The 14,534-nt window shown below is 35.4% G+C and overlaps 1 protein-coding gene across 15 annotated transcripts in view; it reads left to right on the top strand.

Annotated features, from left to right (window-relative positions):
• The window catches only part of MPDZ (multiple PDZ domain crumbs cell polarity complex component), a 154,516-nt gene that overhangs the window by 86,581 nt on the left and 53,401 nt on the right, over positions 1-14,534 (top strand). For 10 of the 15 annotated variants that reach the window (XM_074330401.2, XM_074330394.2, XM_088793113.1 and 7 more), the window contains 5 exons: positions 804-1,088; positions 1,341-1,464; positions 8,081-8,279; positions 11,227-11,268; positions 13,858-13,962. In XM_074330401.2, coding sequence (XP_074186502.2) covers positions 804-1,088; positions 1,341-1,464; positions 8,081-8,279; positions 11,227-11,268; positions 13,858-13,962 — 755 coding nt within the window. The remainder of the gene's footprint in view (positions 1-803; positions 1,089-1,340; positions 1,465-8,080; positions 8,280-11,226; positions 11,269-13,857; positions 13,963-14,534) is intronic. The other 5 variants (XM_074330403.2, XM_074330402.2, XM_074330399.2 and 2 more) reach the window with 1 other exon arrangement.

Raw genomic sequence — 14,534 nt, 5'->3', positions numbered from 1 at the left:
TATTCAACAGCAGTTCATAGAGCAACTGCTTGCCCAAAGCACATAAATATAACCATATATCGTTGTAAGAGAATACATGTGTTTATGTAGAGCTATAGAATTTGAGTCTCAGCGAATTTTAGAAATTAATATAAAGCCAAGAGAGGTTGTCTGATGTACAGGTTGTTAATGAGTTAGCCTGGGTTAGAACCTACATCTTATGATAACCCTTCTTAATATTTCTTCTCTTGTATCTTGCAGAATACGTATGAAAATTTTGCCTATAATAATATAAATTGTATGGCTTTTGGTTCTTCTCCATAAATGCCTATAAATGTATGTCAAAATAATTTTCTCTTGGAGGTTCTTGTGAATCCAAATCAATATCATTCTCTTTGTGCTCTTGATCTTATAGTAAATAGGAACTTGGACTGGAAATGAACTACTCCTTAAATAAGATTTGGAAATATAAGTTACTTGCTTTCTCATGTAGATTGAACTCTGAATGATTTCATTTGTGAATAGAATATAATACTGCATCTAAATGATTGTATGTCCAGCATATTGTACAGGTGGAAGTAACTCAGTAGAACATGAGATGTATGATTTGCAGGAAGCATATTCAAAAACATTTATAAAAAGATATGCAGAATATCAGCTAAGTGATGAATTTGTATGTTTGCTAATGCTTTTTGAGCAATGAATAGTTACATTGTGTTTTGTCTTTTCACTAAATAGTTGCTCATTAAGAAATAGTCTTACAAAATACATTAAAGTAATTCTGGCCATAATATTTTTGTGTTTGTTTGTCCTTTCATCATCAGGATATTACTGAAAATTCTTCAGAGCCAGTACTTGATCTCCACATGTCCTTGGAGGAACTGTACACCCAGAATCTCCTGCAAAGACAGAATGAGAGCCCACCTTCATTAGACTTGAGTATGGGACCTGCTTCTGGCTTTACCATAAGTGATTATACACCTGCAAATGCTATTGAACAGCAATACGAATGTGAAAACACAAGCGCGTGGACTGAGTCTCACCGGCCAAATGAAGTAATATCAAATGCAGAACTTAATTCTCCTCTGTTACCTGATTCAACTGGAAAGGTAATGTTTTAAAGATACGGTTTGTGTATTATGAAGTCAGGTATAGTGCAGTGTTATTCTGGCTAATCTCCCCATTTGGATCGTGTGCTCTCCTGACGCTGAAATTTTTCAGAAGCCAACCAATTAACTTGTTTTGTTTATAGACTTCTTGTTGAATAAGGCACAATCAATTCGAGCGTACGTGTGATGTTGAAATCATACTCCAAAGTCTAGTTTTCCTCTCCATGTGACTTATTTTTTTCTTTCCATCAGGGCTCTGAGTTCTTAAATCAACAGAGTTCCCTAGCCTCTGCTGCCGAGTGTGTCGTGCTTCAAAATATGTCCAAAGAATCTTTTGAGAGGACAATTACTATAGCAAAAGGCAATTCTAGCCTAGGTAAGTTCCTTATTGTCCATACATACTTTCCCACCCAGCTCCCTCCCAATGTGTAAATACTGAACTTGGTTTTGATATTTTGGACTATAGATAAGAAAATAAATGTTCTAAAATTTCCTGCAGTTTTTACTCATTATTTTTTCCTGAAATGGTTAACAGGAAATGGTTTAGTTCAGACTAGCTTAAATCCTTCAATCTCTTAATTACTTAAAAGTATTCAGGAGCCTCATTTACATTCAAGTAAAAGATATATGAATTGTTTGTGTATGAAATAGCAAATCAGAAAAGGAATTCTTAGAAAATGAAAAGTCAGCGATTTGGAATTCTAAATTCTTTGGAAAAGCAAATTATTAGTTTCTTTGAATGTTACTGGTTATGCATAACTCAGTTTGTATTTAATTTCTTTCATTCACTGAAATAAAGACTTAACAAGACAGCCAGGTGTGCCACCACCACAATATACATGCAAGTTATTCAATAGTCCTTCCCACGTGGCAGAATTTTTGTGTCCTCTCTTAACCCATAAAAGGATGCAGCTAGTTAATAATCATAAAACCTTCTGAATTGGGCAAAGAAGACTTCCTGTAAAAATAAAATTCTAATTACAATAACTAAAGCTATATTGAAGAAGAGAGCATGTTTTGTTTGTTTGTGTGTTTTGGGGGGGCATTAAGCAGTCATGTGACTCTGCTCTGTCCCTAGTGCTCTGTAATGATAAACAGGGTGTCAGATCAGTTACTCTGAATGCAGAGTGTAGCCCAAGATTCTCTGGTTAGCTCTACATCAGAGATCTTGTTCCTGCTGTGATGTAACCAACCAGTACCCTTTACACTGATATCTTACGGCAGGGTCTTGTTTCCTTGTGAAGTTTGAGACTTGGCAGGGAAGTCCAGCAGTGCTTACTTGGGGAGTGGGATTCCAGTCTCTGTCGCGCTCTAGATTTTGTTCCATTTGGTGGTGGCTGGGTACCACCAATGGCAGCTAAATGGAGAATTATAGCCAAGAATTTATCCTGAGTTATATTTCTTATATATTCCATTTAATAGATTAGTATAAAATTTAAGCTACAGAACTTTCTATCATTCATTAATTATGCGATGGATACTGTAGATGTCAAAGAATGTCAGGAATATTTCATCTGCTAATGTGGTGTTTCTGAACACATGCTACTTAGAATATTAGTTCTATAGGATGTTAATAGGAGTTATAAATGGTTTCGAAGTTTAATAGTTTGGAATGTGATGAATTAAGGAGACAGGTTTCTGTTTGCATTACTTCTCAGAGGCTTTGATACTCAGGTGTACATTGTGGATCTCTAAGAAGAGATGCAGCATTTCTCTCATTTAATTGGCCTTAGAACCCATTTTTTTACCAACTCGTAAGATAGAAATTTTGTAAATCCCACATGAGAAACCCTATTCTAGTGTATTATACAGCTATCAAACTTTCATTTTTTTCTACATTCTAGGCAGCATGCCTAGACACCGCAATGTAATTACGTTCCTTGAAGAACATGAGTTAGAGTAATCTACACATCCAGTCCTAAATGTATTAAAATGTTATACATGCTATGATAGACATTTATACAGAGAACATCGAAGGCTCGAAAGAGGGAATGGCTGAGCCCTAATCTCTGAGTATGCGGAGGAGTTTAGAAAGGTTTTGAAGAGGAAAAGATACTGGATTTAATTCTTGAAAGAGCAGTAGATTAGGGAAAAGTAAAATTGGGAAAGTTGGAAGCTACTAGAGCTGAGGCAGAGAAATGTGAAACATGGCTGGATTTTGTTTGGTATGGATGAAATGCAGTGTGGTGATGGGCAAAGTAAGAAATGAAGTTAAAGGAATGATAGGTGGGAACCCACTGCTGGATGGGCTCGTGCGCGTGACATAGGACTTTGGGCATAACACCCTCCGGCCTCAAGCTCCTAGAGGCAGTGGGAGCCAGGGGCAGAAGATCGGGTTTGTTTTAAGAAGATCATTCTGGCATAGGTCGGTGAATTAGATAGGTCGGTGAATTAGATTAGAAGCAGTTGGGAGACTCTTGTAAGAGCCATGACTTGAGTACATCTGAGTTTGTGATCTGACCCCTTTTGGATTGCTCTCCTATTTTTAGTTTGCTGAGAAAATGTTGAGTTTTGTCAAATCTTTTTCTTCCTTTATTGAGAAAATCATACGGGTTTTTAATACATTGTTACTGTGTGAGGACACATCATTTTTTAAGTGTGGTACAGATACCTAGCATAAAATTGACCATTTTAACCATTTTTAAGTGTGTGTTTCTGTGACATTAAGTACATTTGCATTGTTGTGCAACCATCACCACCATCTATCTCCAGAACTTTTTCATCTTCTTTAATGGGTACTGAAACTCTGTGCCCCTTAAACAACAACTCCCCTTTCTCCCTGTCCTTTAGCTCCTAGCAGCCATCATTCCACTCTTTGTCGCTATAAATTGTGGCTACTAAGTACCTCATACTCATGTAAGTGGAATCATACAATGTATGTCCCTTTCTGACTGGTTTATTTCATTTAGCAAAGTGTCTTCAAGCTTCATCCATGTCGTAGCACATGTCAGAATGCTCTTCCTTTTAAACGCTGGATAATATTCCTGTGTGTGTGTGTACCACATTTTACCCATTTCTGTGTTGTTGGACACTTGGGTTGCTTCCACCATAGCTTTTGAGTTTAGATTTTAAAAATATACCAGAGATGATTAAGCTCTTGGGGAAAAAACAATGAAAGGTAAAGTGTCCTTGCTATCGCTCGTATGAGGAAATCCATTTAAACTTCAACAGTTTGATTTTAAAAGTAAAGTATAAGAAAGCCCTTTTATTTGCTTTGTGCGACGAAACCACACGTCCGTACCTATCAGTGTGAAATCATAGCACCATTAGTTTAGTAAGCAAATTGTAATAAAAAGGTATGAATATTACTTTTATTTTTATGATTTATTTCCATTATTTGAAGTAATTTACATACAATGTTTATAGGGACTTCTTGGATGTTTGATTTCCTGGGATCCAGTGAGGTTCCTCTCGCACTTTGTAGTTCAAATTCAGTATGCTAAAGCAGGGACATTTCTGTTGTATCTCATTAGACAGGAGATGTTTATTATTCATATTTTTGCAGCATTTAGAATAACTAAATGTAAAAGTATCATGAAAAAGGTTACTTATAAAACCTGTGTAAAACATTAAATATTTTCAGGTAAAGCATTCATTTAAGTTTTTAATGTTGGAAGGTGGTGCCTTTACAACTTGAAGTACCACAAAATGTGATAATGTTTGAGAAAATCTAAATAGAGGCTGGCTTTGTGCTGATAGAGTATGTTAGAGTCATAGTCTTCCCTTAATCAACTTACATGAGGTTGTTTTCAGCTTTCGCTTTCTGGATAATTTCTTTTTTCTACTGATAACCAGAAGAAATTATAAATAAATGATAGCTTTCTGTAAAAGCTGTTGTAATCCATTTGCTTTGATTTCATGAGTCACTTGGATTTTGTTTTAACTTTGTTAAGTATAAGAGGGCAATGTTATATGCAGATATACACACATGTATACAGATGCACATAGTGACCTTTGAAACTTTTAATCTTGATGATTTTTGATAGGTCCTATGATCCATTGGCTAAATATGTTGTATTAGGTTAGGACTTGAAGGGGAAAAGCAAAGGTAAAAAGGTAGGAAGAAAAAGAAGGTATTATCCTCTCTTCACTGATTAGGTACAGAAACAGAGACAGACTCAGGAATTTTTCTGCAAGTACTCAGTCCTCAGGAGATGGAAGCAGAGCTCAAACCTCGGTCTGTCTCTGGTTTTGACATACCGTGCAATACACATCAGTGCTCGAGTTACCTTAAGACAGCTGTGATAACAAGCTTCATTTTGAAGATGAATTAAGATATGCAGTTAGCCTTTAGAAAGCAATACAGCTTTGGATTGGAATAGAGATGCATTTTAAATATATTCTGTGAATTTTCATTTGTTTCTATTTTGTACTTTATTAAGCAATTTATGCCAGGTACCCTGAAAGTTACTCTGCATAAGCTTATATCATGTAATTCTTTTAACACCCCTCAATGTGGGCATTAACCCAATTTTACAGATGGATAAAATGAGGCCCAGTGTGAGGTTAAGTTAATTGCCCAAGGCCGCGATGATTGGAAGTGGTGTAACAGATTTAGAACCAATTCTCTGGTTCTACACTATATGGTTTAGTCTATACTGCTGTACTTATTCTAGGGAAAAACAAAAAAAAGTTGAGGGATCTTAATAAATTACAATCAATCAAAATCTAGTTAGTGTATATGACTTTAAAGTTGTTGAACTGAAAATGATTGTTTGGTGAAAAGAAAATGTAAGGTAACTGATGTCAACCTCTTGGTGTATTTAGTTTGCATGAATGACAGCCTTATAGCTGATAGAGTCAGGAGTTAAATATGCTATTAAAAATGAATTTGAAAGTCATGTCGACTGTTACTCATGAGGATTTGTCCCATGTTTATGGCTTGCTTTATTGTAGAGTGCATGGTGCTAGTGAGAAGATAATGGGTTAGATTCCCAGTATGGGCCACTGAGTTAAATTTTGTTTCATAGTCGTACATTTCGATTTTACCATAGTCCAATTTTTGGTGGATCTTGGTGGGAAGGGTGGCAGCATCCAACACACTACAGTACCACTGAAACATGCATGACACAGCCAGCCTCTTTTCTCATAAGAAACCTACCTGGGATGAAATAGTGTCTAAACTTGTTTGTTGGTTTATGGTAAGCAGAAGTGTTTCCTTAATTACAGTACATTAAAAAATCATTAATATGAGTCTTAAAATAATATTTTAAATACATTTGATAATGGTTGATTTCTATCAGAAAATGATAACTAGGAGCTTGGATTGTCCATATCCAGGCACAAACTGTCAGGCTGGAAGCATATTATAGTCAGGATTGTTCTTAAAAAATATTTGAAATACTATATCTAATTTGGTATAATTAGAATTAGTAATTTAGACAAAGTATTACTTTCTTTTTTTAAAAAAATGTAAAAACCCAAAGAGGAATTTGTGACTTCTCTCAAAGAAAGTACATATATGTATCCTTATAGCTTTATATCTCTTCTTGTCTGGTTTAATTACATAATCTTGTTTTGGAAGGAACTTTTAGCACTTGATTTTAAATGATTAACATTATTTTATATAAAGTTTTAGCATGATTTCTAAAGGTTTTATATTTTTGAAGGAATAGAGTGAGGGCAGGATGAAAAGGCGATGTTAATTTAGATGAGATTTGTTTGGAAAGCCATTTTGAGGAAGTGATACTGAAGAGCAAGAAGGACTTGGTTGTGTGAGAATTGCTGAAACAGGGCATAAGGCAAAGAGACGGGGTGTATTCTGAAAGAAGGTCATGTTGCTTGATCGCAGGGAGCCAAGGAAGACGTGGCCTCAGGAAGGGTGCATGTTGAAAGAGCCAGGCCACCAGTGCCCTATAGACTGTTGTCAGTATGTGTGCTGTATATCAGCATAACAGGAAGTTGCTAAAGCATGGTTAGCACGGGAGTGATGTGATGTGATTTGTCTTTTTGGGATGATCACTCTGTCTGCTGTGAGAAGAATGCACTGGAAGCTAGGAGACCAATTAGGAGACTATTTTGAAAAGTGAGGCAAGAGGAGAAGGTGCTGGCATGGTCTGAAGTTAGGGTGGGCATGGCGAAAGATGAATGGATTCAAGATAGAAATGATAGGACTCCAACATTTCTGCCTTGAGTAATGGAGCGTGTTCTTGTGGTACACCACCAACAAGGGCAAGACAAATGGAGAAATAAGAGGAGCGAGAAACATAAAATTCAGTTTCTAAGTTTAATTTTGTACATCCTAAGGTTGCATTTCCTATTAGTCATCCAGGGAACATGTCAGGAGGGTAATTGAATATCCAAATCTGGAACTTATAGAAGTTCAAATTTGGAGATAAAATGGGAATCGATTCGAATTAAGTTCACATCAGTTCAGTTCAACAGACAACTGTACATTCAGGCACTGATGATAAGACTTGAATACAAGCTTCTTGATGTTAGGAATTCTGTGTTATGCTTTTTTATCGCAAGCACCTAGTATAGTACTTGGCCCATAGTAAGCATATAGTAAATATAATACTGAGTAAACAAATGATTTGGAAATAAGGTAGTGGCACCGAGTTTAATTTATTGAACTAATTTGCATTTGCTGCCCTATTGTTTATTTTCTTATACCTATAAGAGATAAACTGCTATTATAAAACTGATTGGATGCTGTCAAAATATTCTCCCTGGGAGATCTTTCTGTTTAAGGGGCAACACCTCAAATAGCCTAATTTACAATAACTCCAGTGTAGACCTATTTTATCTCCAATGTATTCAACATGGAGTGTCGTTTTCTGGATACAATTTCACAAACATTTCCAAATTTTATTTAAAAATATTTTTTGTTACTAACTAACTTTTTCCTTTCTTTTTGATTATTTTTTATTGGCTAAAAAAGGTAATGCTAATCTTTTATCTCTGAATCCATAGGGATTATTATAATTCAACTTAAAATGATTTTGCAAGTCACATATTTAACCCATATCTGTGTTCTTCCATTACCATAGGGATGACCGTAAGTGCTAATAAAGATTGCTTGGGGATGATTGTTCGAAGTATTATTCATGGAGGTGCCATTAGTCGAGATGGCCGGATTGCCGTTGGGGACTGCATCTTGTCTATTAATGAAGAATCTACTGTCAGTTTAACCAATGCCCAGGCGCGAGCCATGTTGAGAAGACATTCTCTCATTGGGCCTGACATAAAGTAAGTATCTTTTGGACCCCAGTTTGGCTGGGGAAATTCAGGAATTTCAATTCATTAATCAGATTTCTTTTTTTCAGTATATGCTTCTGTGTGATATACAAAAATTACATATTTATTTAATATAAATCACCTAAGAATTTCACTATTCATGAATAGTTCTGGATTGTAGGTCGTCTCTTTAAGATAACAATGTTGGACCATTTGAAAACATGTTGCTTTCTCTTTTTTAATTTTACTTCTCCAGTGATTGCTGCAAAAACCTTAGAGTGAGAGATAGACATATCTCTCACAGAATAGGAGGGTCTACTCTTAGGATCTTATAAGGAAGATTGGATTGGCCTCAGTGTAAGGAATTGTACACTATCTGACTGATGTGTATGAGTCCTAGAACTAAGCCAGGAATGGAAAAGATCATGCAGAACAGTGCCAGTCTGACCCGTAATTTTCCTTTGTTGAGCTACCTCATGATCCAAGAAATTCACCAATATGTTGATACAGTCTGATGGTTGATCATATAGGATATTTTTTCAGGATGTGCTTATTAAACTGTTTCATAATCCCTTAATGTGCTAAAAGCACATTGTATTTGTGGTTTGGTTTTTAAATCATTAAACATTTTATGAACTAACGTAGAAATTAGTTCATGACTTTATTGTCACACCTCATCAATGTAATAGCTTGGCTTTTTCTCTAACATTAACCGTTGAATATTTGTATTTAATGTATAAGGGATAAAATAGTAAAATAAGAGCTCAGAGAAAGATTGTTTACCCTAAATTGATACAATGATTACTGGTATGGGAGACTTTTTTGTATTAATGCTATTTTACTGACTGCATGCTGTATTTTTTTTTTTTTTCTGAAGTAGATATTGCTAGAGCTGAGGTAAGAAAAACAATACTTACAATCTGTTTTTCATTCTGCCATCAATAAAAAGTAGAAATATATATACTGTTTGGAGTAAAAAATAATGTTTTGAGGCAGCATTTCACTAATGGGCTTTCCTATTTTTGCATGCCTTTGGACTTTTATTTTATAATGGAACAGAGCATCAGATCCTCTGACAATTCCTTAATTATCTTATTAATGATAGTACAAGTGAACATTATTAAAAATGTCAAAGCCTCGATACTAAGAGAAAAGAGCAACGTTTAGTGCTTTCCTCACCACTTGTGGTCCAATGTCCATTTCTTTTGCTTAAAAGGTGAATGATGTACATCCACATGGAGACTCTTTATGGCCAGGGTTTTAGCTTACATAGCTTATATGTAGTATAAAATGCAGATGGCCTCGTAACTGATCACTTGATTTATGATGTGATAATGCCCATGTTCTGCTATGAGCACTGATGCAGGTCTCTGAGCACCATAATCGATCTTGGTTCTAGCTTTATTCCTCTGTTCTGATGTACTGCTGAATTTAAAAGGGAGCCATTGTGACATTGATTTGACACAAGGCATGCATCTAGTCAGTTCTAGAAAAGATGTCCAGCTTCAAAAGTCTTTTTTCTCCTTTTCTCACTTTTGTTGCTCTTGTTTGTTCTGTTTTGCTTTTTGTTTGTTTGATTTGTTTTCCCACCTTCTGACTCAGCACCAAAATATACCTGGTCATGCAGACAGCAGCTTTATTATGACTATGAAGCATATCTAGAGAGCTAGCTTCATAAATAACTGCTTGAGGATCCCAGGAGGCAAAATGTAGTATAGTCTCTTACATTAAAAAAGGAAAATAAGAAAAATTACCACAACCTTCCCTCCTCTGGAAATCAGTCAGTCACTCAGTCAGTTGATGTCTTTCTCGTGTGCTGGCTGTGTGCACATACGCACACTCACAAACAAACCAACAAAGCACATTGATTCCTTCTCAAGTGTCCTACGAAAGGTGTGATTCAAATGGTTATGGTTCGATTCATGGGGTAAATGATAAAAAGATATTAGAATCATATAATCATTTTTCAGAAAAATGTGTTAAATGATAAAACAAATAGCATTTAGATTGACTGAGGCTGAACAACCTTCCATGCATTTTTGCATCATGTTTTGGCTCTGTGCCCTCCTGATCTGCTTTCATGAAACAAAAGGTTTAGAATTACCTTGAAAGCTCTGAGTAATCCTCCCAAAAGGAAAGTCTAGGCCTCCCATTACTATGAATGGAGCCATACATTGCCTCTGGCCAATTAAGCTTTGTAGTCATTGCCTGGATTTAGGCTCCACCCATGTTTCTTCCCCTTTATTTCTTGTTATGAATCTACTTTAATCTGGGGTGGTGGTAGAGCACTGTATTGGTTGGACTTAAAAAACACACAACTAAATGGTTCAGTTACATAACTGGTTTTAGGGGAAGCATTGCTTTTTGAGACAATGCACTGGATTTCTTTTTTTGCCTTCTCCCATGGATAGCTAGGAACTTTGTGTGTGTGCGTTCATGCATGCCTGGGTAGATAATTTGAGTTTCAAGAGTTGAAGAACAGCCAGTTTAAGTTCCAGGTTTCATTATTTTCTATGGAAAACCAGATGTGAAGCCTCACCAGAATGCATTCTGTTTCACTTCTCACTCCACCTTGCCAGGAGTTTTTATATTTCTGTAATAATAGCCAGGGTTTTGCGCTTAGCAGCAGCTGCTGGTAACATCTGCCAGATAATTACCGAGCTGAATCAGAATTCACCTGCCTTAACCTAAAGTGTGGGATGAATTCCTGATCAAGGGATAAAAGAGTGATTGCAGTTACATTTTCCCATGCTTGTTAATAATCACTGCTATAGACACCAGCAAAGAGCAGATGCTTTTCTGGGGGAGGTGTAGATAGGAGGGAGGTGGAAAGGGGAGAAAAACAACCAGGAGCACCCACTTTTAACTACATATGTATGCATCTCACATTCAGCACAAGACATTGACATGTGTTAACACCATTGTAAAAAGATGCTGCGGCGTATGCTTCCCATTCTAGATTTTCTACAGCACCTGCTGATGATCGAGCCCCCTTTCATGTGTGAGTATCGGTGATTCAAAAGCTCATTATGTCTGTGTGTTGCAACTTGTCTGTGAAAACCATTTCATGCTTTTGTAACCTCCTGAGGCTGGGATGGATCCAGATATAAATTCAGTGTATACATTTTGGCTTTTTTTCCCCCCTTCATTTATAAAAGAATATAAATTCCAACAGAGCCATGAGATTGTTACATTTTCACATGGCACTGATGATTGTGCTCTCATTTGAAAATCATATTTTCCAACTACTAAGCTTTTAAGCTCCTTTGTCAGGGAAGGATCCTGTCTGCATGTGCAGGCACAGTCTCTAGATTAAGAGCCGTGTCACATTTCGGCATCACTGATATTATTCCTTTTTCTTTCACTCCATGTGTAAACCAAAGGTTAGTTTACATTTAAGAATTTTTAGCATAACTTCACATAAGCAGTTTCTATGTGTTTACACTGTTCATCATCTAGTTTTGGTGTTCTTTGTTGACTGTTTGGGGGATTTGGGTGTCCGTATTTCTCTGCATGTGCTATTGCATTATGGGATGCTTGTTTTGGTGGCCTCGATGTCTGTACTGGGCTACATGTGTATGGAAAGCTGCCTTGTTTCCCCCTTCTCACTGTTATCTAAAATATCAGAAAAAACTATTTGTAAATATCCCTCTCCCTCACCCTTTAGCAAAAGGAAAAACAACTTTGGACAGATACACAGGAAAATTCATTACCATTGTTTGTGATAGAAACATCTTTTCCTTCTTAAACCAGTTTAAAAAATTAAATAGTTTGTACTTGTCATTATTATTTTCACTACTGTGTTCTAGCTTTCCCCCCCTCACCTCTTCCTGGCTTTTTTCCTTAAGGTTTTGTTTATGAGTTTTATTGTTATTGAATCTTCAGAAATATTACTAGTTTTCTTGAATAGGCTTTTCAGGTTTGAGGTTTTATGTTTACCTTTATTTTTCTTTCTGTAAAATAGTCTAATCTTATTTTCTAAAAGATTATATATGTACAAAAGGTATAATGTGTTATATCTTTTTGACTGATGATTTTTGAAAGGATAAATGTAAATTTACTATTGAATATATTTTTAATACCATAGTGCAGGTATTTTTATAGATAAATACATGAAGTAGAGTCAGACTTAGAATGCAACTCTCTTACCCAGCCTGGTCCTAAATCCACTGAACTGTGCTTTCTGCATCATTTGTTGGTCCTCGAGGAAAAAGTGTCATGAAGAAGAGATCCCAAGGGTCCACTGATTTTGCCATGTGAATCACGTGTGACAAGGCTAGCTGATGCCGTTTAGAACACTGCCTTACGTTTGTGTTATGCATCTCAGCTTACAATTGCCTCATAAAAAGTGACGTCCTTTTTGTGACTGAGTAGATGACAGTTCAGCTGTGAGATTTACACTCCCGTCACATTCCTGATGAACAACAGAACTGTGTCTTCTGACTCCAAATCTAAGTGACCTCACAGAGTGAATGCTTTTTATGGAATAACCAATATATCTGAAATTATATGTCCTCCTCACTCAATAAATTATGACATTGGTATAGTTCCTATTTTATTATAACATAAAAGGCAATCCTTTTATCCTTGTACTCCACTGCTAAGATTTTAATATTTATGTTCATGGATAAGTTACGGATGCTTGTTTTAATAGTATTCATGGTTTTTACATTGTGTATTTTTATATATCCTTTTTTTTTTTTAGTTATACAAACATGCTGAACAGGCTTCAAATACAGTGTTTCTTTTGCCTTGCTATTCGTTAATTTGAGGATCTTGGGACAACCTACTAAACAAGTGTATCAACTATAAAGCTTTATAGGACAACAATGAACCTGAATTTTCCAATGTCCTTTTCTGCACCTTACAATTGTAGTCAGCATCTAACTCAGTGCCTTCATATTACAGGCATTCAGCCGGTACTTGTGAAATTAGTAAATAACCATTCAAGTGTAAATAATAGGCTTTTCTATGAAACTAAAATGAACTTATGAGAAGTTGCCACGAATTAGTAAGAGAGACTTTCCATAAACTTATAATGACTTGACTTTCAGACATGAGAGTTCATAACTTAACAGAGCTAATATATAATTATTAGTAATGATTGTTAATATCCATAATTGATTATGCATTATGGAAAAATGTAAAGTTATTTATGATACCCAGTGTTTTTATAGCATACACATTATTTGTTTCTGCCAAGGAAACTAAGAATCTTTGGATAAAATTAATGTCATTACTGATAGTTATTTTCCGAGGGATTTATAGATCTTTCTCAATTCAAAAAGTTGTTTTAGTCTTCTCATATGAAAATATTAATAATGCCCTTTTCCACCCCCATATGATTATTGGTAAACACATAATTTATCAGCAGCATTTTAAATTTTAATTTCTGTTGTTATTCTTACTTATAGGATTCTTTATTGTTTTGAAGTTTGGATTTTATGCAGATTAAACTGATTAAAGGAGGTGTGTGAAAAAGTAGGGATGAAGAGACAATATAATTTTATTCCTATATTTTGGAAGCTTTTCCTAACAATGAGCCAAAACTTTACTTCCTTTTGCCTTCATGGATTATGTTCTGTTCCAGAATTACATATGTGCCTGCGGAACATTTGGAAGAGTTCAGAATAAACTTGGGACAACAATCTGGAGGAATTATGGCACTGGATATTTTTTCTTCATACACTGGCAGGTAAATGAAATAGTAAATCTACTACAGTGAATGAATGATACAGCAGGTTATAAAATAGTTTTGAATTCAAAGTCAGAAGGACTTGCAGTGAAAAATTGAATTCCTTTCTCTCTTTCAACATTAGAAAAATATTATCCCCTTTTCTTATTTAAGTAATTATTATATAGTGTGGAAAATTTGGAAAATATATGAAAGTTCAAATCAAGAAACTAAAATTATCTTTATACCACTAAATATAGCACTTTTAACATACTGGGTTTGGAGAATTCACCTCAGGTCTGAGTATTATTTCATGAATTCCCTGGTACCTGCAATTTGTATAGTATTTCATCATGCTTTTTCTTCTCTTGTGAGTATTTTCAAACATCTTCAGAAATTTTATTTCTTTTTTAGCATACATTCAGACTGAGAAACATTTTTAATGGTTATTTTTTACTCTTTTAAAGAATGTTGAGCTGAACATCTTGGTATATATGCATGTTAGGAAACAGTGTATGGCTTTTTTAAAGGCTCTTGATACACAATGTATTAAGAACCTTTAAATAATACAGGAAAATGGTGGGGGTTTTTTT

This window comes from Rhinolophus sinicus, chromosome 16 (genome assembly GCF_057876585.1).
Source record: "Rhinolophus sinicus isolate RSI-liver-muscle chromosome 16, RSI-T2T, whole genome shotgun sequence".
NCBI classification, from domain to species: domain Eukaryota; kingdom Metazoa; phylum Chordata; class Mammalia; order Chiroptera; family Rhinolophidae; genus Rhinolophus; species Rhinolophus sinicus.
The sequence above is the reverse complement of the archived record's forward strand: the minus strand, read 5'-3'. Positions and strand labels throughout refer to the sequence as shown.